The sequence below is a fragment of the Parus major genome, chromosome 1 (assembly GCF_001522545.3).
Source record: "Parus major isolate Abel chromosome 1, Parus_major1.1, whole genome shotgun sequence".
NCBI classification, from domain to species: domain Eukaryota; kingdom Metazoa; phylum Chordata; class Aves; order Passeriformes; family Paridae; genus Parus; species Parus major.
This window is the reverse complement of record NC_031768.1, coordinates 61,839,587-61,865,613: the sequence shown is the minus strand read 5'-3', so window position 1 is coordinate 61,865,613 and position 26,027 is coordinate 61,839,587. Positions and strand designations below refer to the sequence as shown.

At 36.9% G+C, this 26,027-nt stretch overlaps 1 protein-coding gene across 3 annotated transcripts in view; it reads left to right on the top strand.

Annotated features, from left to right (window-relative positions):
* KPNA3 (karyopherin subunit alpha 3) overlaps window positions 1-26,027 on the top strand; it is a 46,112-nt gene that overhangs the window by 17,138 nt on the left and 2,947 nt on the right. For 2 of the 3 annotated variants that reach the window (XM_015637647.2, XM_015637618.2), the window contains exons 2-16: window positions 1,613-1,657; window positions 9,731-9,820; window positions 10,015-10,044; window positions 10,134-10,186; window positions 10,271-10,366; window positions 12,423-12,508; window positions 15,322-15,408; window positions 15,804-15,973; window positions 17,088-17,132; window positions 19,679-19,810; window positions 20,950-21,078; window positions 22,765-22,869; window positions 23,002-23,073; window positions 23,178-23,340; window positions 24,234-24,328. In XM_015637647.2, coding sequence (XP_015493133.1) covers window positions 1,616-1,657; window positions 9,731-9,820; window positions 10,015-10,044; window positions 10,134-10,186; window positions 10,271-10,366; window positions 12,423-12,508; window positions 15,322-15,408; window positions 15,804-15,973; window positions 17,088-17,132; window positions 19,679-19,810; window positions 20,950-21,078; window positions 22,765-22,869; window positions 23,002-23,073; window positions 23,178-23,340; window positions 24,234-24,328 — 1,395 coding nt within the window. In that variant the 5' untranslated portion in view covers window positions 1,613-1,615. The remainder of the gene's footprint in view (window positions 1-1,612; window positions 1,658-9,730; window positions 9,821-10,014; window positions 10,045-10,133; window positions 10,187-10,270; window positions 10,367-12,422; window positions 12,509-15,321; window positions 15,409-15,803; window positions 15,974-17,087; window positions 17,133-19,678; window positions 19,811-20,949; window positions 21,079-22,764; window positions 22,870-23,001; window positions 23,074-23,177; window positions 23,341-24,233; window positions 24,329-26,027) is intronic. The other variant, XM_033514884.1, reaches the window with a different exon arrangement.

Below are 26,027 nucleotides of genomic sequence, written 5' to 3'. Positions count from 1 at the left end.
TGTAGTGCTGGTGTCCTCTTACCCTAATGAGGACATGCTTTTGTTTACAGTAGTAGAGCTCAACCCTGTAGATGGAAAAGGAGAATTTTGTCTGTAGTTATATGAGTGAGCTGGTTAATCAAGCAGTGGGTAGGAAGACAAGCCTTCCTTACTCTCAAGTGAACCCAAGGTAATGATTTCAGGATGGAGACATGACAACTTCAGGGAGACCTCATTGCAGCCTTCCAGTACCTTAAGGGGGCTTGTAAGATGGAGGGAGAGAGGGGTTTTGTATGGGTGGTGACAGGACAAGGGACAATGTTTTTAAACTGAAAGTAGGTTTAGATTAGATGTCAGGAGGAAATTCTTTACTGAGGGAGTAGTGAGACACGGGTTGTCCAGAGAAGTTGCTGATGCTCCTATCCCTGGCACTGTTCAAGGCCAGGCTGGATGGGTCTCTGAGCAACCTGTTCTAGTGAGTGGCACCCCTGCCTGTGGCACTGCTGTGCAAACTGGCTGAGAGCAGTGAAGCTATTGTAGTTATGTCCTGTACATATTCATGTACATATTCATGGTATGAAATCTGCTCATTTTTTTCTAACTATGTTTCATCTTTAGCATGTTTGGTTATTTTCTTAGATGGCTGATGGGGAGTGCTGGTGTTTATACTGCTGGACTTCGTTGGTACCTTTTGCTCAGGCAGTTATTTGCCCTAACTCAAAAGATACATGATAGTGGCAGTGAAGGTCAGTAGCAAGGATAGGACACAAAGTATTTTAAAAGGCTAATTTTAGTTAGTGTGGATGATCTGTCTGGACTGCCAGCAGTCATCCAGTCCTGTTCTCTTTTGAATTGCATTCTGATGGTACATGTCTTTTCCACTGATAATTGAATGAACCTAGGGAGATTGCCTTCAGTAGGCTAAAATTCTTTTCCAATCTTCTGGTCTCATCTAAGAGGCGCAGCAGCATTGTCATGAATCCGTTCCGAGTGCCCAGTATCTTTAAGGAGCCAAGATGCTTACAGGGGTTCTCCTTTGCAGATTTTAGGCTATAGGTCCTAAGAAGACTCAATACTGCAGTACTACTTTGTTTCCTTTTTCTGCAAGCCTGATGGGTCTTGTTGCATTGAACTCAGTCATCTCCTGTCAGTCATGATTGATTTTGGCCAGAGAGCTGGTATAGGTTATGTGTTTAGGTTGTGAATGTGATTATATGGGAATATAAGGTTGTCTAACCTGGATTTACTGCTGCCTTTGGTCTGCACATATAAACACCTGGAAAATAATTTCAGTGAAAACACCTCAAGAATCTTTCTTGTGAAACTCCATGAGGAAGTTGGTGTTTTGTACCTTTGGGATACTTCTTGTGGTTTATGACAAAGCTTTCTGTAAGGTGTATATTTAAAAAAAACCCAAAAAATAACCAAAACCAACCGAACAAAAAAACCTCAACCCAAACAAAACATCACAAAATACATGTGCATCCTCCTAGGAAAGATTGAGTTATAAATTATGCACAGTTTTCCATGTCTTTTGATGAATAACTGCACTTTTTACCTAGAAGCAGCTGATTCCAAAACAGAATACTGCTTTCTTGACATACAAATTTATTTATTTTTTTTTTATTTGCAGACTATGAGAAGACACAGAAATGAAGTTACAATTGAATTGCGGAAGGTGAGTCTGCTTTTGTTTATCAACTGTGTTACAGTGCTCTGGTGTCTTAACTAAGTATTTTTTTATAAGCTTTGCTTTATAGCCCCAAACTGCATAGAAAAGGTGTAAATTTGTTAAATACTAACTGCGGATTCTAATTTATTTTTCTCCAATTTGTGAAGCTCAGTACAGAATAGTACTGCTTTACTCCACTGTGTCACTTGGAAATAATCCATATTCAGTTTCTGTACCAGTTATTACAGTGGAGCTGTCAGCTGTTCAAATGTTTAAAATCTCTGAATAGGAAAAGGGAGAGTTTTAGCATTTAGAAAGTGAGGCTGTTCATTTATTTTGTCTTCTGAAAATTATTGCTTCCATGCTGTAAAGGGACTACATTTGGGGGTCAGGTTTTGGCTGTATTGGGTAAATGTCAGTATGGCTGGAAAGATCATGAGAGCTGATTTAGTTTACTGCTCTGCGTAATTAGAGCCTTTGTTACACCCTTGTCTTTCATAACTCTTCCAACAGCCTTTTTAGGCACCTCAACGACTTGCTCCTGAAGGATGTTTTACAAGCTAAGAGAAAGGGTAAACTTTTATTTGCTTTTGGGTACCTTCAATGCATTTGAGGACTTCATACTGACCCCTTTAGCTTTATCCTATGGAGACACCTTCAGTTCTTCACCCTTTTCTTGAACATTCTCTTTCCTGGATTTGACTTGTTGCTGCTCTCAGATCCAAATTGTCTATTTTTCTGGAAGTGTGGAAATCTGAAATGCTGCAGCTGAGTTTTAAATAGTATAGTGAATAGCAGTTCCTAACACACTACTCTTCTTTATATTAAGTATGTTGTTGACAGGCACATAGTCTGCATGTGCTTTGTACACTTCTTAGAGTACCACAAAGCAAATGTAGTTGTTTGTTTTATTTGCATAGTTAAATAAATGCAGATTTTTTTTTTTCCACATTTGACTTCTGTCTTCTGAATTACATCTGTTTTTTCTGGGTTTTCCCATTCTGTTCCCCAGTGTGTTTTAGGGCCTCTCCACCTTGGTATAACCTGTATTTTCTGTTATTTTCATTAATGACCTGATAAATGTTTAGTTTGAATATTCTCAGTATATCCCAGGCTCCTTTTGGTCTTACATTTGATGCTTATCTCCAGTTTGCCAGTTGAATCCTTGAAAGTTAAAGAGGTGCTTGCTTAGGAGTGCACACCCACCAAATTTCATCTTTTTTTTTTCTTTTTTCATTTTTTGCAAACTGAGAAGACAAAATCCTTATTAAAATCAAAGTGAAGACTGTAAATAGAAACTGTGTTGATAGAAATTGGCTTGACTTGTTTTTGAGAAATTTTGTCTGTACTTACCACCTGATTGTGTAGGAGCAACCAAAAAGTCTTGTGCTAGTATTTTTCTGGGATCCTTCTCTTCCTCTTGGAAGAAGGGACTTTGTTTTTTCAGGTCTTACAGAAAAACTTCTCTATCTCATTACATTATAAACAATAAATATTTCTAAGATTCATCCTGAGACTATAATAATTAGTCAGAGAAACCTAATTGGACCCAGATGACTGGTAAGTGATCAGCAATGGAAGTTTATGCTAACATGTCAGAGGCCCTCTTTGTTCAGAACTGGTGTAAAACTCGCTGTATAACTGTGAAATGTGTACTGGGAAGAGTCATTCATAACACTTGGGCAGCCTGTGCCTGCTAGCAAAGCAAACCTGTAAAAGATGGCTTAACTAATGCAGCATATCCTTATAAATCTCATTGAGGTGGAATGTGAGAATTCCAGTGCAATCTCTGGAGAAAACTTTGCAGTGCAAAGTGAGACTTTAAATTTTGAATTAATTCTTATAATAGGTTTTTCTAACAAGTCGCAATTTCAGTTTATTACAGAAGTGTGGTGGGGAGCAAGTCAGACACTTAAGGCAAGGGATTGTCCTGTGTGGAAGGAATCCAGCATGTGCCAGTAATATGTGAGTGAAAATGAGGAGGAAGTGTATGAGCTGCCAGTGACTTCTCACTGGAAACTGCACATGCAAAGATCAGTTACACATTTAGAGGAGAAGCCTGAGCACTGGACATAGGTCAGATTGTAAATCAAGAGTGACCAGCAGCTTAAGCATTCTTAAATGCAGAAATTGGTGTTCTTCTGGAGTGTTGATTAAACATCTTCACTCCAGAGACCAGAAAAAGTCTGTTTTAATAATAAATTCAGTGTGTGTCAACTCAGTGGGTGCTGGTGGGCAGCTGGTTTGCTGTGGAAGCTCTGCAGAAGATGAGACTCTGTACCATTGCTTCTGGTACAGAATTGAGACTTAAATGCTAAGGGATATGCTTTATCAAGTTCAAGCAGTGGAAAAGATAAGTTGTAGTATCATTGCTTCAGCCTTTACAGTTAACACTGCTGCTCTAGCCTGAGTGTGCCAAATTCAGGAAACTTTTGGCATGACCTTAGTAATCCACCAGTGCCTCTTCAAAGGAAGGAGATGTCTTCTCTTCATCCCAGCTACCCAGATGCTGCATGTACACCTGGCTTTGAAGAAAAGAGATGAATTGAGTGTATTCTTGATCTGTACAGTTGAAGCACTACATAGTTACAGGTTTGTCTTCTGAATCAATGTGGATATAAATATTAAATGAATGGATCTGATGAAATTGCTCACATCTCAGTTTGGTAAGATGGAATAAATAAAAAATCACAGCTTTGAACAGTAGTAAACAGTTTCTGCATGCATCAGTGTGAGGTGTTTATTCTCTTGAAATTACAGACATCAAGGTGCATTTGCAACACATTCTGTGTTTCAAGAATATATTATCTCTACTCACTATCTTCACACCACAACCCTCATTCAGGAAGAAACTATTTTTTCCTTGTTTTTTTATTTCCTAATCATTTATTATTTGTTCAAGAATTTAATTAACAAAGATATCTGACATGAAAAGGTAGTCTGGCAGATTCCAGGTTGAGGCATGAGGCATCATGAGCCAGTCAGATGACACTCATGGTCTGGCTTTACTGATTCCAGATTTGGCTTTTGTGTTCTGTGCATTTTGAGAATTAATCTACTACATTTCTGGAAAGATAATCTTGGTCTCTAATTACTTGTACAGCAGCAGGTCTGAGAGCTTAAACAATAGCCGTCTCCCTTTCCTTACAGATAATTGTGTCAGTTTTGACACTGTCAGTGTCAGGTGGTGGAGACTGTACTAGGATTTAGAATATAAAACCTTTCAGTGCAGTGTCTTGGTGAAGTCTGATTTAGAGTGTTTATCACTTGGTTTCAGCATCCCAGAAACCTGAAGGCTGCTCTGTTAGTAACAGGGACCCTGGAATTAATTGGCTTAATCTGTTAGTTTCAGTCTAAAGGGGTGTATGGTAGATGAGCAATAGTTAGGATTCAGTTTAAGATTCTGTATCTAAATGAATCCTGTTACTCCGTTGCTCTGAAACATCCTTTGATTCTGGATGCTTGGCTTTCTCTTAGGATGAAGTTTGACTTGAGCTACTTGTGTTCCTAAGAAAGGTAGTCCTTACCTGGGTCAATGATGTGGTCATTTGAGTTAGATGTCACCCTTCAAAGGAAGCCTTAGCACTCCTAACCTCAGCAGAAACACAGGATACCGTCCTGATAACTGGAATCTTAAGAACTTCCATGACAAGGTTTATTTTTGGCTTTCTTGGCAAACTCAGCTGCCCCTGAGAGCTCATAGACATGAGCTCATGAAAGCTCTAATTGCCAATTAAGTTTGGTGCAAGGCAAAGCAATTATTTGCTAAATAAGTGATGGATTAAAGAGTCATGGGCATATGTCTTTTTTTATCTCTTTCCCTGGCATACTGTACTTGTTTCTACTCTGATATGTCTTAAATAAGATTGCTTATGTCCATGGTAGCTCCTGAATTAAAGTAGAAGACTCCTTGAAGACAGGAATTGATCTTCATGTTGCTGGGAGTGCTAGGGTGGAAAAAAATCATTGTTCTGATTCTCAGCAAGTCTGAAAATGCAAAAGAAAGAAAATACTTTGTTTCAGGATTGTGAAACATAGCAGTTAAGTGTCTTTTCCAGTTGAGTATGTATGTATAGCTTTTCATTCAGTGTATAGAACATATTTCGTACATAATATAAGTTTGCCAGTTTGAAACATGACTACCCTGACAGGAGCACTGAAGCACTCTTAGTGTGTTCTTCTGGAGGCTTCCCTATCTAGTGTTAGTAGCACAAATTCTTGGAAAAGAATTTGCATTTACCCTGCCTCAACTGATCATTAAAAAAAAAAAAAAAAAAACAACCCTAAGAGGAAAATTACATTACTAATGGTTTCTTTTAGAGGCTTAGTTGAAAAGGGCTATGAAGAAGTTCTTTGGAGGCTTGCTTGAATCCATTTTGGTGAGATCTTGCTGTTCCCTGACTTAAGAGGTCTCAATCTTTGCAATCCATGCTTAGGGCTTAGGTTGTACACTGGTGTATACTTAGTTTTAGTCAATCTGCTCCTCTTCTGAGACAGATGAGCACTAATTGAACAGGATCATTATGATTGCCCTTTGTTGTCACAAAGGTGAATTAGGAGAACTCAAATGTAGGAAAATTGCCTGTGTCTTCTAACTGTGTGTCTTGTAGCTGTGTGCTTTATCTGAAGAAGAATCTTGGAATCTGACTTGGAATCAGTGGTAGCTTAAAAGAGATGTCCAGAAAACCTGAATCTACCTCCATCACTGTCTTGAACCCTTAGTCTTTCTTTGGATGTAATTGCAGGGACAAGAGCTGCTTGTTGTCACCTATGAGTGTATCTAATACTGGCTAGCATTAGGAACTCCAGTTTCTAATGTTGAATTGTTCTTGTAGTTCTGCTTTTTGTCCTCAGAAGACTCAGACATAATTAACTTTTGTGCCACAAGAACTTTTACTGGATACTGAGTTCCTAAACTTTCCCCTGACCTGAAGAAACATTTTATAATGCTATTTGTTACCTGCAGGCAAAGATTTTATTGTTAATTTCTTTTCCCTTTTAATCTTGAAGCCTCACAATAGCTGACACTCTTCACAGAGCTTTCCTGCATGTCCAGTTCTGAAAAATATGTAGGTATTCATATTTGACACCTTTGACAGTTCCCTTAGACATCCCATTGGCCATGTCCCCTAGTACTAAGTGCAGTGCAGCACAGAGCTTTTTGGATGTTTCCTTTACCCACAAGGAGTCTTCTGTTACATCATGTTTTTGAACATTTGAAACTTGCTTGCATTGGTCTATATATTTTTTTTTAATTCTGTGGCCATCTTCCAAGAAGATAAAAAGTACCAGGATGTGCAGGACTTGCATACTTACTGTTCACGTAGCTTGACCATCCCAGTCAGTGAAGCAAATGATGGGCATCTGTCATAAAAACTGGCCAAGAAAGTGCAGTCCTGCTATTATTACTGTTATCTATTTGTTTGGCAAGTTTACCAATGCCTTTTGTTTGTACAGAAATCTTTGTAGGCTGCTGTAGTGGGATCTCTACCAGAATGTTGGCAATGTTTAATGACCAGCAGTCGGCACCTGTTTAAGAACTTCCATACTTACTGTACACAGCACATGGCTCAGGCAGTGTTGAGGATCTTCCCTTTAGAAGGAGACCTGCTGAATTTTGTTTGTGACAAGGTTTTACCCTTCATCAGACATACCACCGATGCCTTTACCTTTGAAAAGGCTCTCTTGCCCAGCTTTGAATGGGACAGCTGTGTGTGTTCATTTGTCCTTGTTTGCACCACAGGATCCTGCAGAGGAGGCTGGTGCTTTAATTTAGGCAAAACCTTTTTGACTTTGCTACATTATGTCAAAATACAAGCATTTTAAAGCCACGGCATGCTGCAAATCATCTTTTACCTTATGTCGGAGAATGATTGGCCTGTCAAATTATTGGAGAGAGCAGTTTAGCTGTCCAGGGATTGTACACTTTTGCAGATGGACTGAGCTTTTTCAAATAGCCTTAGAGACAACTGTTTAGGACTGAAAGGTTTTGTGAACACTTTGACTTTAGAAGAAATGTTAATTAGAATAGAAATTTTTAGTACTTCTCAGTAAGTAGTAGCCTCTCTGCCTCAGGTTGCTGTGGAAGCTCCTCTATATTGTTTCAACCCAGCCACCTGCACACAGTGAGCAGCTACAGGAGCATGCTTTTTCCTTCTTTCCTTGGCTGAGGTAATTTTTTTCTGGAGCAAATGACACCATATGACTGATGGCCTGAAGACATTGCCTGCACTCACAGAATTGCAGGATCATTCTGTGGTCAGGTACGTCCTGTGAAGTTTCTTTCTCTCTCTTAAGGGAGTGTAATATCTTGGCCTTAGAATATGGTCTGTTACTCATAATTATTTTGGTTAAGGTTAACAGCAGAAGGTATTCTTTGAGGTATGGTCCTGGTGCTGAAGGATTGATTAGTTGTGTGTGCAGGTATAGAAGGCTGGAACAGGGGAGAACCAGGCTCTGGTTCAGCTCAGTGTCTGGTGTGGGAAAACCAGGTAAATACATTACAGGTCTTTATGGTGAATCCATCAGTTAATGCCTTCCTGCCTGATGCAGTTTGTCTGCATGATACTGCTTTCTCAGTGTTTAACTGTGCTCCTTTCCATCTTCCCTCTCTTCAGATCCACTTGACAACAAACTGCCTGTGGTGCTTGTCAGTATGGACGTGATACATTTATGCAGCCATTATTGTATGGCTCTGGAGAGGCTGCCACAGCCAGTCTAGATGGTCTTGTGCACTCTTTGAGGATCTTGTTTCTGTTCTTAAAACTTCACTAAAATTAAACTGTGCCAAGTCTGTGGGATGTTGTCTTCTCCTTTAAAGGGTTATTCTCAAGCTTGTTTGTTGTTCTAGTTTTGTCTTACCTGAAAAAAAAAAAAAAAATTGAGAGGATTTCAAACTTGTTTTTAGTTCTTTCTAAGGTGTCTGGAAGGTAAGCAAGTACCAAAAATTTTGGACCTGGAATTGCTGTTTTTCGTAACACAAAATAAAATATTGGGGACCCTTCAACACATCATTCTGTTTAGAGGGCTTTTTTACATATTACAAACAAGGTGTTGTGTAATAAATCTCTTTGAGTACTGTGGTTATCAGGTAATTTGAGACTGAAAAGCCTGCCTTTCCTTGCTAGTATATTAGATTTCTTCTAGATGTTAGAGCTAACTCTTCCTCTTTTTCAACATTTTGCATCACTAAAGAATTAACTCTTAATTAGCTTATTAAAAAAACCTCAAAAATAAAAAGGTGTATATATATCACCTCTCTATCTCTCTCACTATATATATATATATATATATATCTCAGATATATATACTGCATCATCATCTTCCATTGCCCCTTCTGTCTTTGTACCTCTAGACATACCAAACAAAATATCAAGTCTAAAATTTAGATTATGCCATTTCATAGTTTTGGTATAATACTTTTAATATATTTTATATTTGCAAAAAGATATAAACAATTGATAATTTATTTTCTTTCTTTGTAAATTACTGTTTTATGTCTTCAAATTCACTAAATTAGGTATGTTAAAATGGAATATTAAATGGGTATTTTACTACTGAAAGGATAATTTTATTATGTTATTATTCCTTAAAGGAGCTAAGACTGGAGGGTGTCTTGTTTTAAGTCAGAAATTAGGCTAAGATTGTGAGTGGGAAATACTGCAAGTGCCAGTGTGCATGGAGCATGCTGCTTTACACAGAAAGCACAAATAGATGTGACCAGGGAGCTTCAAAACAGGTTTAGCCGAAAAATAATACACTGAAAAAGAATTTCTGTTATGCATGGCTAAATGTTAATGCCATGCAGAGCTATGAGTATTGTGAATGCCTGTTAGAAAACTGATCCCCAGACTGTAAGTTTTAATTAATTCAAATGTCATGGATTGTCATAGATCTGTCTGATTAGCAAGCTGCCAGATTCTTACAGCTAAAATACTGCAAATTCTATTTGCAGTTACAAAATGCCTTTAAAAAAAGGCAACCTTATCTATACTTACAGGTTGAAAGGGCCCATTGTGTATCACCACCCTGTACTAATACATATTAAAAGTGGCTTTATTTTTTGTCATTTCTTTACAGAACAAAAGAGATGAACATCTTTTGAAAAAAAGAAATGTTCCTCAAGAGGAAAGCTTAGAAGATTCTGATGTTGATGCTGACTTCAAAGCAGTAAGTTCCTTGATTCTGGAATTATTTTTAAAACTTCGGTGGTGTCTCTAAATAATGTGTTCTGTTATCTTGCAGTTATTTGAAAGCAGATTTATTAACTGATACACTGTTAAAATAAGTTTACTTGTATTAAATGTTTAAGAAAGCTATAATTTATCAGCAAAATTATTAAAACTCTTTTTTTTCTTTTCAAGCAAAATGTAACACTAGAAGCTATACTGCAGGTATGTTATGTTGAACTTTTTTTTTTTAACTAGAAGGGTGTGTTCTGTGCATTTTTAATTTTTACTGGGTTTTACAATTATTTTTTCAGAACGCTACAAGTGACAACCCAGTGATCCAACTGAGTGCTGTCCAAGCTGCAAGGTAAAAATAAAGAAAGATACAGAAACATAATTTGTACACATTTTTTGTTATGAAAGTTACTTACTTTTACTTTTGATTTCACAGAAAACTCCTATCCAGTGACAGAAATCCACCTATTGATGACTTAATAAAATCTGGAATTTTACCAATTTTGGTAAAATGCCTAGAAAGGGATGATAAGTAAGTATTCTTTTAAAAATCTTCGCTGTTGCTGGAAGTTTGCATTAAAAAAAAATAAAAATCATTGTTTTAAATGAATCTGAGGATTGCAGCACCATATAATCTGACAAGTGGATCACATTCATGATGATAAATCACAAATTCTCCAGGAATATTTATTCTGCCACTGAAATGTCATTTAATTTTTCAGAGCTTGTTCGAGCATTTCCAGCTCATGGTGAAAACCTTACTACATTTCTCATTGGTTTTGAATATTTCAGCCTTTTACCAGCTGTTCTTAAGAAATCCGCCACAGATTTGTTGTGTGTGTTTGCAGGAAGGCAGAGAACATGCCTGGTTGTGAACAGGGGTCTTTTCCAGAATACATTTGTCTTTTCCATTACAATTATTAGCTTAAGTTCCTGGTTTCTTCTCACTGCAAGGTGTGCTTCCTTCTGACTCTCTGCTGCTCTCTTATGTGATGGTAGAACATGGTGGGCATGCTGAGTCTTTATAGGAAAATAAAGAGCTTCAGTAAAGAAGATAGAGAACACTGAGCATATAGCTGCAAGCATTTAATGACATGTAAGAAACAAAAACATGCCATATTCAACAAATCTTGAGCCCCTGATTCAGACAGATAGGGGTTAACACAATTGAGGTAAATATTTTAGCCTGTCTTTGATCTCAGGCAGACATGCATGTATTTATAGTATTTCCATTTTCAGTGTTATTTCTGCAGCTATGAGAGCTAGGAACTTCAAAAATATGGTTTGGTATTTTTGGAATATTTTGATGGCTGCAAAACTACAAACTGCGAGTAGGATTTTTTTTTTCCAGCTTGTTTAACAAAACAGTTGCTTAGAAGGCAGCTGACAATAACATTCAAATCAGGAAGGCATTTTAAAATGGGTCATGAACGCTTGTCTGCTCTAGAAGTAGATGGTTCAGTGCTTTGCAAATTCTTTTAATTTGAATCTTCTGCTAGTTTTTGTATGATTTACCCTTGTAAATGTTTAATAAATCTTTCAGAATTGAACTCTGGTTTTTTTAAAGTCCTTTTAATCGTGATTGCTATATAATATTTAGCAGAGTTAAACTCTGAAAAGATTTTGCATAACAAATCATTAAAGCTGTTGTTCATGTTATACTTGAAAACTTATCACAAGAGAAAGAAAAAAGGGCTTAACCTAAAACTAGAGCTTTAATGCATTTGCTCCTACTATTTAGAGATTTATAGGTAGCTGCTGACAGGTACAGTTTGTTTTTACCTCCTGTTTAATTCTTTTGCAATCCCATCCCCATTAAATCCTCAAATTGCTTTTGAGATTAATACACAAAAAAATTTAAAATAAGCATGTACTTATGACTATATATAAAATACTACTGATAAAGACACAGAACCTATGGAAATGAAACAGTCACCTGACAGTAAGTAAATATTCTTCCTAAATCCAGACACTTACAGTTGTGCTAACGACTGTGGGCTGTAAAATCTTGTGTAGCTTGTGTAGCTTCTTTAACTTTCAGTATTTGCTTGAACAGCAGTTTTCATGCAAACTGTTTTACTTAAACTGCTGTTGGCATAGACAACAGTTGACAGACATCTTGGAAGAGATGTTCTTCCCACTTTCATGACATTTGTAACTCATTTTATCTGTATTTAATAAATCAGGTGTGATGCTGTCTTTTCATACTGATTCTAGATCTTTCCCCTGTCTGTGATGGTTCAGAAAAATATCTGTATCCAATCCACCAGCTTGCATTTGGTCTGGAATGTAATGTTGGAAGAATCAAGTTTAATTGGTTGTTCGGTTTTGTTGGTTTTTGGTTTTTTTAATGCTAATATTAATTCATAATGATGGATGGTTTACAAGAGGTCACAGAATGCAAGATCTCTTTTTTCTTACAGCTTTTCCCCTGAAAAGTCCAGGCTTAGATGTTGGGGTTTTTAAAATTTTAGCCCAGCAGTACTGCCTAAATGTAGAGTGTTTTAGATAGATACAGCTAGTAATATTGAAGTGAACCATAAAATTGTCTTCAGATCATGTTTCAACTTACTGGTATTTCATTACAGTCCTTCATTACAATTTGAAGCTGCATGGGCATTGACTAACATAGCATCAGGCACCTCGGCACAGACTCAAGCTGTTGTACAGTCGAGTAAGTATTGCAGCTTTGGGTTTTTTGGGGAGGAGGCAGTGGGAGTAGATACTGTGGAGAAAAAGAAAGTATTTGGATAACAAATGCCATTTCTTATCAATACCATCGAAGTAATAAATACATGTTTGTCTGAAAAATTTATCGAAGATTTCTGAAAGATTTCTGTATTTGCTCTTAAACATTTATCTGCTTGTCACTAGCAATTAATGTTAAGGATCCCAGACAGGATTTTCCCATAAAGAAGAGATAGAGGATGACAGATGATACAATAACTGACAAAAATCTAAGTAGTTTCTCATTCTTGGTTTGATTTCTGAAATCATGTGCCATTAATTGCTCTGTGGCTAGCACTTAAGTTAGGAATTAATTCTTTCTGCCTCAAAGCTGTGTTCATAAATCTTACTAAAGTTTTTGAAATACAGTTATGTAAAGTTACACATCTCTAAATACATCGTTAAGAAAATGACCATCTTTTCCTTGTCTGTATGATTAGTCTCTCCTGTACATGCAAGTTAGTTGTGCTGCTTTTGTTTCTTGTTTGACCAGGCAGTGAGAAAGGAAAGAAGCTGTCTTGACTTACTCATTCTTGTTTTTATATGGGAAAATGGTGACTTAGTTATTTGATTTTTTTAAAGTGTATGAACCTGCCTTTCAAATGAAAATGCTGGTTTGTATGTTTTCATGGCTAATAACTGAACAATTATTGTATTCTATATCGTTAAGATATTGGAGCAATAGAATAATAACAACAACAATTATTATTATTATTACTACTACTACTACTACTACTACTACTGCTGCTGCTATACTCCAAAATAAGATTTGGATAAAATTATCTTACCAAAATGAGCTTTAGATAAATATCCAAAAGCTTTTAAAAAAAAAAATATTATCTTGAATTTGTTTCAAAAATTCCTGATGTTATTTGGACACCTCTGTTTTTAGATTGCTTTTCTGGTGTCTAAGTACCTTTGAAAATCTACTCTCAAGTTTTTTCTTCTTTCTCAACTTGTTCATTGGTTAGTCATTGTTTTCTTTCTTTTTCGTGTCCTACAATGTTGTCCTGTTTGAATGAAGCTAACAGAAAGGATGTTTATAGTATTAGCTTTGTAGGAAAAAAATCTCAAAGTAAAAATTAAAAGTAGAATAAAAGTATATACAGCACAACTAAAAGCATTGTTGTGACCTGAACAATTTCTAGAAGTTTAAGTTGGGACATATTTCTCTCAAAATCTGTTTAATTAATGCTTGAAAAGAAGAAAATGTGCTAAGTGACTTCAGAGAATCAAAAAGCATTTTACTCATGAAGAGAAAACAGATGAAGTTTAGTCTGAAAGTCTTGCTGCTTTGACTGGGAGATTGACCAAGGGAAAAGAGTCTCCCAGCCCCTCTCCCTTTAGATAAGGAAGGGTTTGAGGAAACAAAGCAATAGACCCTTGCAGCTACAGAAGAGGTTGATGCAGCCTTAATACAAAAGAAGGCGGCATCCTGCAATCAGGAGGGACAGATGGTACTTGGAAGGCCCAGTAAAAGAGGAGAAGTACTATATGCACAGAACAGCTCTTGGCAGGAGCCAGTTTGGAGCACGAATAATTAATTTTTTGCGAGTGGTAGGTCAGATAACCTCAACTCATGCTCTCTCAGGTTGTCTTCCTGCCTGAGTGCTATTATGAAGTAGCTTCTTTCCTGGTTTTGAAAGCATACCAGGATTGCAGTGTGATATAAACTACATAGTTGACCCTCTTCTCTGAAAAATGTTGAATGCATATATAGCTGAATTGTAACCTCAGTAATTGCTGAGAAGGAAGCTAAAATATTCCACTTGAGCTAATGGTAGTGGGATGATTATTACAAGAGTGAGTGTTCTTAAGCAACAGTGTGTTGCTGTCCCTGCTTGTCAGTTATAGGCAATGGCTGAATCACTCATCTAGGGTGGGGAAGGAATTTTAGGTTGTCTTTATTCTTCATTGCTCTGTATTTTTCAGGAAAATACATCAGAGGTTTTTGTCTTATTATCACTTTACATTATCAACACAGTATTGATTCACAGTTGCTCACAAACTGTGTTGAATTTTTTAAAAATTTGTGAAGCTATTTCTGCAAGAAAAAATATTCTTTAACAGTATATAAATTGATCTAGTTTATTCAGACTATAGGATGAGTATGATCATATATAGATGTAAAAAACTGCTGCACGAATCACTGTCTTTCAAACAGTATGGGTTGTTTAAAGGAAAACAGTGCATGGGAATAGTAGTGGGATGGTTCCTTAGCTCTATCAAATATATTTAATTCCACAGAGAATGATATCTAAAATCAGTACCACTTCCTTAATTTGGTATGTTTCTGGCATTATATAAGAGCAAATTAAAACATGTCTTGGGACTGGCAGATGGATGTAAATCTTCACTGCATATGGAAACTAACTATAGCCACCCCCTGGGAGGAAGCTATTTTCTTGAAGTCAAGATATGAAGCACGTTTGCACAAGTAGGCATGTCATTCTGCTTGGTATGAGTTGTGATCCTGGATAACTGGAAAATCTGAATTACCAGGACATGCAACCTCACACCTGCATATTTGAGGGTCTGCCTGTCACTTTGAGAAACACAAGAAAATGTTTAAATGTGGAGAGCATTGTTGATTAATAATTGTATTCTGAAGTCTATTTTTCCCTTCTCTAGATATTTATAGAAATGTTCAACTCAGGTTTTGTGCACTCTTCATAACAGAAACATGTATAAGTGTAAATCAGTGAAAATGTTGCTCATATACCAAGGTCCAATATTAAATCCAGTCTTTACATTCTGCAGATGCAGTACCCCTCTTCTTGAGACTACTTCATTCACCGCACCAAAATGTTTGTGAGCAAGCTGTCTGGGCTCTTGGAAATATTATAGGTAAGTTCTTATTTTGATGACTTGAATTCAGGGAGCATTTCATTTGAGAACTTGACTTTTTGAACATTGGCATTATCATAAAGAGACTATGTTTCCTCTGAATTCTGTGTCTTGATACAATTTTTTTAAAAGTACATAATATGGCCAGAATTACATACATACCTCCTGGTTTTTTCCTAAATAATAGTATCAAAAATATAAACAGGATAAATTTTGTGTTTCCTAAAATATACATACATAACTTTACGTATGTATATTTAATTAAATATGACCTTTTAGTAGTAGACTATTGGTGAGGAAACATAGAATTTCAGTATCCCAACATGTCATTGCATACATTTCAAGATTTTCCATTTTTAATGTAATTTCTTTTGCAACAATTTTCATTTCCGTAGGTGATGGTCCTCAGTGTAGAGATTATGTCATATCACTGGGAGTTGTCAAACCTCTTCTGTCCTTCATCAATCCCTCCATTCCCATCACCTTCCTTCGGAACGTCACATGGGTCATTGTAAATCTCTGCAGGAATAAGGACCCCCCACCGCCTATGGAGACAGTTCAGGAGGTAAATAAAGAATTATGAGACAGATAATGTTTTATACTCTGGGCTGAAGGCCAAATGTTTTACATTGTCATACTATGAATTTTCGCATGTTTTTTGTCACTGCACATGTGTTGTGCCACTCTGCCATTTGTAGAAATGAAATAATTTGACCAATTTGGTGGTTCTTGCTACAGCTGTAATAAAGGTATTTGTAACGTCTGAATCTGGGTAAGACTAAAGTGATGAGCTATACAACAAAAAATGAACACATTAGAAAGCATTCAAATACTCAGCATTATATGTTTTCACTAAAAAAAAAGCTACAATGTGATTCTGTATGTAGAGGAATTCAAATGTAATTACTTTTAGCAAGAGTAATTGTAAGTAACTTGTGGCATGTAGTGTGGTTTGTGTTTCGATTCAGTGTGCACATGCAGTCAATGCCAAGTCCAAACCTGAGCAGAAATTCTGAAAATCTTTTTAAACTGGTGAACAGAGCAAATGCTTGCTTGACAGGGTCAGCACAGTTAGTAAAATGGAGCTATTTGACTAGAACTGTAATTGTAAGTTCTTGATTTTAAGATAAATTCAAAAGTGTAGATAAAATTTTTGAAGCCATGTGAAGTGTGTTACTGTTAACAGCTAAACTTCAATGAAATATTAAAAATTGAGCAGAGAAACAGGGAAACTTTTACAAGTAATGCTTTACTAAATAAAACACTCTGTTCAAAGCAGTTTTATCACAGCCCAGTTTTATCCATATGTGATTATAGAAAATTAAACTTTAATCCAAGATGTTTATAAATTGATATTGGGCTAAAAATTTTTGTGTGTGATAACAAAGCTTTTAAAATAACAGCAGGGAGACTTATTTGTGTTATTTGCTTGTTTTCCCTCAAAATACAGTCTACATTCTGTGTCTGGAATATAGTACTGTCTCATATTTTCACAAATTTGAAATACAGCTAATACAGATATTTTTATACATACTTAGAGGGAATGACCAGCTGCTGGAATGTGTGTAATTACAATATACTAAAGCAGACTCAAGATAAGCTTTGTGATTGCAATACTTGGATTCATAATTTTACAACCAATTTTGTTCTACTGTAATGACTGATGGACTTCTTTTCAGATTCTGCCAGCATTGTGTGTTCTCATTTACCATACAGATATAAACGTAAGTAATTTCTAAAGTTCTAGATATTTAGATTCTTTGTTTTCTCTAGAAAGTTAATGCTGCAGGATTGTGTTAAGGTAGTAAACTTGGGTTTGTGTGTTAATTTATGTGTAATTAAGTGATAAATGCATAATTAAATATAAAGACTAATGTAATTGTAGTCATTCAGAGCATGAAAAAGAAAGTGAAAATACCATTTCTGAAATACCTTTTGTAAAAGGTGGCATTTTTTATCCTGCACATTTGAAATAGCATTAAAAAATCCTGTCTTGAATTGAACACTAGAAAATTAAAATGCCAGCTTTACCATCAGCTGCACTTTAATTCTGCCCCAATTTATAATTTTGCATAGATGATATATAATAGATGTAAAAAAAATTACTTGTAATTCTATATATCGGTCCAGTCAAATATTGTGATCATAAGGGTAAGCCTGACTTCTGTAACCTGTTGGGTGCCTGGCTTTGCAACATTTAATTAAAGAAATTGCATATAAAAATATATTTAAACAAACAGCAATAAACTATTGTTTTGTGGCACCTTTGACAACCTTCATGTTTTTAATACTAAACCTTCAGTATTTCCCACATTCCTGATTCATGAGCTTACCTGTATTTTTCCAAGTAATGTCCTAGGGAGTGGATTTACCTCATGAAGCCTTATATACTGGGACTTCAGGACAAAGATCTGTGTAACTGAGGGTTACTGAGCTGCTTTTCTCCTCCTTTTATCAGGACTTTGTAATCCCTATAGTGATATTTTAGCTTAGGGAAGAAGGAATTGATCCCTTTTCTTGAGTTTGGGGATAAAATAAAGCATAAGATTGGTGGGACTGCCATTTGTTAGTTGAACACTGTAGTAGCAGTGTTTCTGCTGCCTTTTTAATGGTGAAGTGGGCTTGTCTCAACAAAATATTTGTACAGTTTAAGCTGGGATTTTGCCAGGGTTTTCCCAGTGTAATGTGAGTGGGAGACAGCACATGGTGACTTTTCAATGAGTAATTTGGACAAAGCTGAACAGAATTCATTGCAAAAACAAATATACTTCTAACCTGTAGGCTTTTCTTCCCTGCCAAATTTTAAAGCTTTTTGCAAGCAATAATTGTATGAGAGCTTATTGATGTAGGTATGAGACTGTGATGCCAGGTTTTGACTGATCTCAATCAGGGTGTCTGTCATTTTGATCCTGAGAGTCAGGTGGTAGTTTGGAGGTACCAGTCTGGTCCCAGCCTCTCCGTACTGGAGCAGCAAACCTATCTTTGGAGATGAGTCAGTGATGCAGGTAGGTCAGCCCACAGTCCTGTGAGCACTTCTGGCGGCTGCTGCTCTCGTCACCAGCAGGGCTATGGGGCAGCAAACTGGTCAGGCACCATCTCTCACTGCTTCTGCTGCCATAGTGGCTCCACTGCAGCACGTTCTGCTGTCCCTGCGGCACAGGAGGTGAGGGCAGCAGCAGGCTGTGGCAGGAAAGCCTTTGGGCTGTGCTGGCTGGCATCCGGAGCTGGTGGCAGCAGCCTGTGGGTCAGGACTCTGAAGTCCTTCCTGTGTTCTAGTAGTGCAGTATTCAGCTGTTCTCATAGCTGGAAATTTTAAATTGGTATCTGTTTTAAAAGTAGGCTAGATCTAGGTATCTCAACAGATTATGTCCTTAGTGGGGTCCAGATTTCTTTTCCTGCAGTTCCTAACATCCTCTCTATGTAATGTGATATCCTTCTCTGCTGGCTTTGTTTCTGCTTCAGGAACTACCGTTCAGTTACTAACTTTTCTACCTGTCTATTTTTGAGGGCTGTCTAATCATCCTTATCAAGTCATCAGTGACTTTTTACTTTAAGATTCTCAGATGGCCCTGCATGATAGGCATTTCTCTGTGGGTTTTGCTTTGCTTGAACACTTCAACAGTTGCCACATTACAATAGTTGCTAGTTCTTCAGTTGGTATAAGAACTCCTTTCCCTTGCTGTGTTTTTTATTCTTAATATGAAGGCAGGAAAAGGCATACATCCAGACTTGTTTGCAGTTTCACTTCAGAACTGCAATATGGATCATAAATGCTAAGATGTCACATGGATTAAAAACTGAAGGAAATTCATGTATTCCATAATCATAAGATAGCACAGATAACAAATTACAGCTATGCTAAGGAGGCTGTATTGGTATTTTCTTCAGAAAGTTACTAGTATAACTACTTACTGAGCTGGTTGTCTATCTTGGAAATGCAAATCAAGCCCAACCATTTACCTTTGTGAGATGATATATGCTGTCACTGTATGCACCAAAATGTGGTATTTAATTAAAAAGGAATTTGAGAGGACATAATTGAGAAATTACTCTGATGGAACAAACAGCCCTGGTTTTCATAGTTTTACATAATAATCTAACATATTACTGATTACATCTCATCACAATCATGTTTAAGTTTTTCCTATAACTAAATTGCATGTTTTCCTCTCTCCACCCCCAGATAAGTGGAATGTTGTTCACTAAATTAAGCTTTCATTATACATATTTTTCTGTTCAACGTGTAACCCGTGTTCTCTCCAATTTGTAGATTCTTGTGGACACTGTTTGGGCTTTGTCCTACTTAACAGATGGTGGAAACGAACAGATACAAATGGTGATTGATTCGGGAGTTGTACCTTTTCTAGTTCCCCTTCTGAGTCATCAGGAGGTTAAAGTTCAAGTAAGTCTGATTCAGTTATACTTGAATAGTCCTTTGTATGCTGTTTGCTAAAAATTTGTGCCTTAGAGTATTTATTAGTGGGATTAGTGAGATGAACATTTATAGCTACATTTTGTTCAGGTAAAACTGAAGAAAAAATGTTACCTACAATGGGGAAAAATAGTAAAAAGAAAGCTCAAGCAAAGCAGTGGTAACACAGTTTTAAGTAAAGTGTCAGGTTAAACATTAACTTCTGTTATGTGCCTATGGAAGATACCTTCTTTTTCTAGTCCTAAAATATTTAATGACAACAGATTTTGTGTTTTCCAGAACTCAAGTAATATGCACTCTTTCCGGTGCTTCATACATGGTTGTGCATATTCTATCTGAATAGCTCATGGAAATCAGTATTTTGGAATCTTTACAGTATGGAAATATTTGCAAATGCTGAGTCCTTTTAGTAAATTTGTAATTAGGTGTGAAAGGTTTACTGAGCTTACTTGATTAATTTTGAAGACAGTATGAAACTAAAAGTTATTTAATGTGTACTGGGTTTTTTATGAACCATTCGCTGTAATAGGGAGATCTTCTGTGTATGTGTGCATTTGACGTGTTTGTTTAGTTTGTACTTTGGATGAGATTTGGCTGTCTTGAAATTTGTCAGACCAGTTCACTTGATGAAAGAAGTCTCTCCAGTATTCTGTCACTTGTATAGCATTTACTGACCAATACATAAAGATGTAAAGTCTGTTTCTGAAATCACCTGAGACTCAGTAAGTAGTCATGAGGTTTTGAATGCCTTAGTGGGGAGCTGAATGGGAGAGGTGAGCAACCTCAGCAGACACAGAGCCTAGAAGCTGTTGTTGGAATTGCAACACAGATCAGGTACATGATGAATTAATCTTCTAAGGTTTTAATATTCTTTTAGTTTGTAATCTTTGCACTGCAAAGCTGTGCATTTATTCTGTGATGTACTGTGTCTTTTGATGAAACAATATCCATTGTTTACACCCATGATGTAGTTCAGAAGATGAAGTGCTAAATTATATTTTGCAAACTGTTTTTATAAAGAGACATCTTAAAATGATCTTTGTTATTTCGTAAGTTACAGCAATGTCTTTAACATGCAATTTTTTTTCCTTCCCACTTTGGATATTCAGACAGCAGCACTGAGAGCAGTAGGCAACATAGTAACTGGTACTGATGAGCAGACACAAGTTGTTCTCAATTGTGATGTTTTGTCTTATTTCCCACATCTCCTGACGCATCCAAAAGAGAAGATAAACAAGGTATGATTTGCTTCTTTCTAACTTAGTATGTTTTTAAGAAATAAAACAGTAGCCTGTGGAATATTACAAGAATAATTTCCTACAGCTATTATTTTTGGCGTGTGAGCAATTTTGTATAAAGATGCAGCCTTTGAGGGTGGAGCTTAATTAGGACTGAAACCAGAAAGCCATAGTGAGTATCCATGCATTGGTGTTGATGCCTTGTGCTTTCTGGGAGGACTGAAGGGTTTTGCTTTGAAGTGACATAACTTTTATTCATTTGCAAAGTGAGTAACTGGCTGACTTCAGTTACAGTTTTTCATCATTTTAGTTGAGTCCAGTGAATTAGTTGCATAAGACTGATCCAGTTTTCCCACTCCACCTTTTCACAGTGAAGTTTGTTCACTTGTTCATCTTCACCTTCAGGGAAGGAGGGTGTATCACTGTCCTTTCCTAAAATTGTCTCTGTATTTCATCTCCTTCCTTTTGGCAGAAATAACTTGACTGCTGCAAGGATTGGGTGGAATAAGGAGAGTTTGATGAAAGTGATCAGTGCCTCCTTTTCCAGAGCTGGATTTCATGTTATCTGGGTTTTTTAAGTCATTGTGCCACCCTCCACTGCAAAGATGGTCTGACTTTTTTGTTTGGAATATGAGTCCCCCATATAGTGTACCATTGAGGAGAAATCTATTTGTGAAGAATCTGTTTCTTCAGGCGCTGTCATCTGTAAAGATCTCTGAAGAAGTTATCTTTGACAGTCAAACTGATGTGATTTATTTTTGCCTGCCCTCTTAACTCTTACAAAAGAATGATGAACTCTTTTGAATGCCAAGAAATTATTTCTGTACAAAAAAAAATCCAGAAATGCTTTGAGTTTTGTTTCAAGTCTATATTGTGAGAGGCAAATAGAAATATAAAGAAAATAAAAGAAAGAAAGAAAAGATACACAGCCCTAAAAAAGGGGAACCCATGTTTTTTTCCTGCGGTGCTTCATAATTGCCTGCTCGCCACATTTTTACTTAAGACTGGAGCCTTTTAAAGATGGATTGTTCTGGATTGTCATGACAAGTATCCCCCTTTGTAACTGGGCATCTATAACTGCCATGAGATAGGTGGTAGCTACATTGCTGAACCTTCTGAAGGGAGTAACTGCTGAGAAAAGTCACAGGATGGCGTGCCATTTGTGATACTTGAATGAGATTTGTGGATGCCACTTCATGTTAAACAAAGAAAGTGGGATGTGGAGTCTTCCTTTTATTATAGCAGAAAGGCACTACTGAGCTGTCAGTAGTAGGATTACAGGACAAGTCCTTTTTTTATGATGTTCTACCAGTTTTCCTATTTTCCTCGTAAAAGTGATTGAAAGTTTAAAGCCAGTCTGTGACTCCAGCAGTGCAAAGTGGATATAAGGTTTACATCAGTATTACTCCTGGTGTATGGAGACATTCCTTGTGTGAGAGAGAATCTGGCCCTGTGAATCAATCATATTAATTCTACGTTGATTGCCTGTTGTCTTTCACAGTGCAATAAAAGTTTGTGTGCTACAAGTGCTACTGAGGAGGAGGTCTGTTTAGTGGTTGCTCATGGTGGTCATGGTTGCTCATGGTGGTTGCTCATTTTGAGGTGGTCAGGTTTGGTTGAGTTCTTTTTTTTTATCTGCTGACTAGTTTTAAAAGTGCTTTGCTTTTTTGCTTTATCCCATTGTAGGAAGCAGTTTGGTTCCTTTCCAATATCACAGCAGGAAACCAGCAACAAGTTCAGGCTGTAATAGATGCTGGGTTAATCCCCATGATCATACACCAGCTGGCTAAGGTCAGTCAAGCTATCAGCTATGCAAGTTGTCATCCTCTTTTTATAAATCTGACATGAGGAGTTTGTGATTTTTAATAAGTTTGACAGATGTTTCCATGCTGATTTTAATGAGCTATGAATTTTATTTTTCAGGGGGACTTCGGGACACAAAAGGAAGCTGCTTGGGCAATTAGCAACTTGACAATAAGTGGGAGAAAAGATCAGGTATGTATAGTGGGACTTCAAGCTGTCACTAAAATGTTGCAAATGCAGCCATTTGTGTAAGGAGCACAATGTTGAAAGCTTTTCTTTTGTTTCTGATTATTTAGGTTGAATACCTTGTACAACAAAATGTAATCCCACCGTTCTGCAATCTACTCTCAGTAAAGGATTCTCAAGTGGTACAGGTGGTGCTGGATGGCCTAAAAAACATCCTGATAATGGCTGGTGATGAGGCTAGTACAATAGCTGAAATTATAGAAGAGTGTGGAGGTAAGAGCTTACTAGGCTTTTAAAACATTTAATTGGCTGGATGCTATTCTCTCTTCCCTTTGCTGCTATTGATGTTTACTGCAGTGTTACTTAACATGGGCTATTTGAGTAAACAAGAGAGACTTTTAATGAGAGACATTACTTTTTTTCATGTTTATTTCAGTTTGGAGATGGCTGTGTAGGGACAATTGTTGAAGAAGCTTTCTGTAGTTTAGGTATTTTTTAGGTTTCAATGAGAATTGTAATTCTTTTCATTTGATAATTGCACATACTTTGTCCTGTGGTAAAACACACAATTCTTGCTCTAGTTCATTGCCTTGGAAGCAGTTTTAGGACCATAATTTCATTACAGACCAAAGCAGGATGGAGAGTCTTTTCAATATGACAATCAAAGTTGTAACATACGCTAATTAATGTATTATAATAAAGAGATACTGAAGAACATAATGCACTGGAAGCTTTTCCCTTGTGTTATTCCATATCCAGTTTGAAAATGGGACTGGTGTTTTAGCTGCTTTGTCATCTTGCTGTTTTAAACTTACAGGCAATGCACTAATGTAGCCAGTTGTTTTTGGGGATACATGGAAAGCCCAATGACTAATCCAAAAGTTATGTAGTGGACAGGAGTTTTAAAAAATAAGAGTTTCATCTAAACAAAGAGAAGACTCCATTATCCATTGTTCATAAAATGGAATATTCCCTGGCATGTAAAGTTTGCAAAGTACTTCTCTTTCCTCTTAGGGACCAAGATAGCTGCTATCATATTTTCAAACTTAGGTACATCTTTTCCAGTGTGTTTGAGTAGTAATGTTGAATCATTTTTCTTATTTTTTTTAAGTAGTCAGTAACTCTGGTTTAATCTACAAAACTCTTCTCTATTATCTTTTCTTCAGGGTTAGAGAAAATTGAAGCCTTGCAACAGCACGAGAATGAAGACATTTATAAACTAGCATTTGAAATTATAGATCAATATTTCTCTGGTGATGATGTAAGTATGCTAAAGGTGGAGAAATATATGCACTGTGCTCTTGGCTTACTAAGTACATTGTCACGGTTCCTCAGTTCCTGTGGTCACGAACGTACATTATCTCCAAAGTCAGTTTTCCTGGTCATTGTTCAGTAGTTTCCCTCAATTTAAAGTCTTTGAAGAGTTTCTCAATATCAGGACCTTTCTTCAGTAAAATCAAGAGGAGTTCTCTAGTTTTGCCTAATAAATTGATCAGTGCTCACTTCATTTTTTCAGATTGACATGTAATTACTTGTGATTAGAATCTAAACAGTTCTCTGACTCTCATTTTTATTTTCTTTCCTCTTTATTTTCTTGTACATCAGTCTTTGCAAGGGGCAGCGGATCCTTACTTTCAGATAATTTTTTGTATTTCAGCTCTTTGTTTGCTCAGTTTGGATTCTGCAGTGTAAAGATCAAAAAACATCAAAACTTTCTGCACTTTCTGCAGCTGTTTGATCCAGACCATCCAATATTTGGTTCACACAGAATAGGTATTTTGACCCTCTGGTTCTAGCTCCTCCTGGTACTGGCTGCTTGTGAGTTCCTGAGGAGCACTTCAACATGCAGTCAAAGACAAATGATCTTTTCTAGGCTGTCCAGGGTGTCTGTAGTTCTACAGCCTGGCAAAATTATGTTTTCAGTCCTTCTCTTAAATTGAGCTTTCCAAATGCCAGCTCTAACTTCAGGACTCAATAATTTTCAATTTGTGGGATCTTCTGTATTCTCATGAGCTGTTGCTTGCTGCTTGATGTCCCTTCATTGCTAATCCCATCTGTTCCTTTGCTGAGCCCTGTAAAGTGCACAGCCTGTACTTTAGCACAGCACTAACAGCTTCCTGACTTCAGTTTCTTGTGTTAAAGGCAGGTGAGCTTAGGTGGGGTTACTTTGTAGTATCCCTGCAGAAGGCAGAAGTGCTAATTTATCAAAACAAAAAGGTTTTGCGAAACATTCTGAAACCAGACTCAGTCTGGGCATGATGTGTAGATCATTACTGTCACAAAAGGCCTTAATCTCTTGCCCCTGTTTTAGACAGCGTCATCCAAAGTAGAGAGAGATTTTAGGTGAGTGCGTTCTGATGTGTGCACTACTGCGAGGCCAGGTCTCAGAAAGGTGTTCAGACCCCCCACACACAGGGGCTCTTTCCTGCTTCAGAATGACACGGTCTCAAATGAGGCTCAGAGATCAGTGCAGCTGGTGATTGCAGGAGGATGGGTTGGGTTTGAAGTTGTGCATTTTGTTGCTACTGACCATGTTATTTACTATTCCTTGAGGCTGTAAATACCTAAATTCTAACAGCTCTGAGGAAGCTGGGTGAAGTTGGCTGCTGATCCATTTCACTCTGTATCCATAGTGCAATGAAGTACTTCTGGTTGAAAAGCAAATTCAGATTGTGCTTATGAGACCTATATAAAACTGCTCTGAAATGAGTAGTTCTAAATTCTTCAAATTCTGATAGGAGATTCTAAGAACTCTTTTAAGCTTTATATAAGTATTTCTATCAGCTGCTGTTAAAAATGTATTTTCATGTTGAAAGAAAATGGGAGAAAGTACAAAACTAATTTTAGAATCCACACCTAGTGATTAGCCAACTCTAGAAGTACTAAAAATTGGCACTGAAAATTAAACTGCACAGCTAAAATAGCAACTGCTTTGACCAAACAGCAGCGCGCTGTCCCTA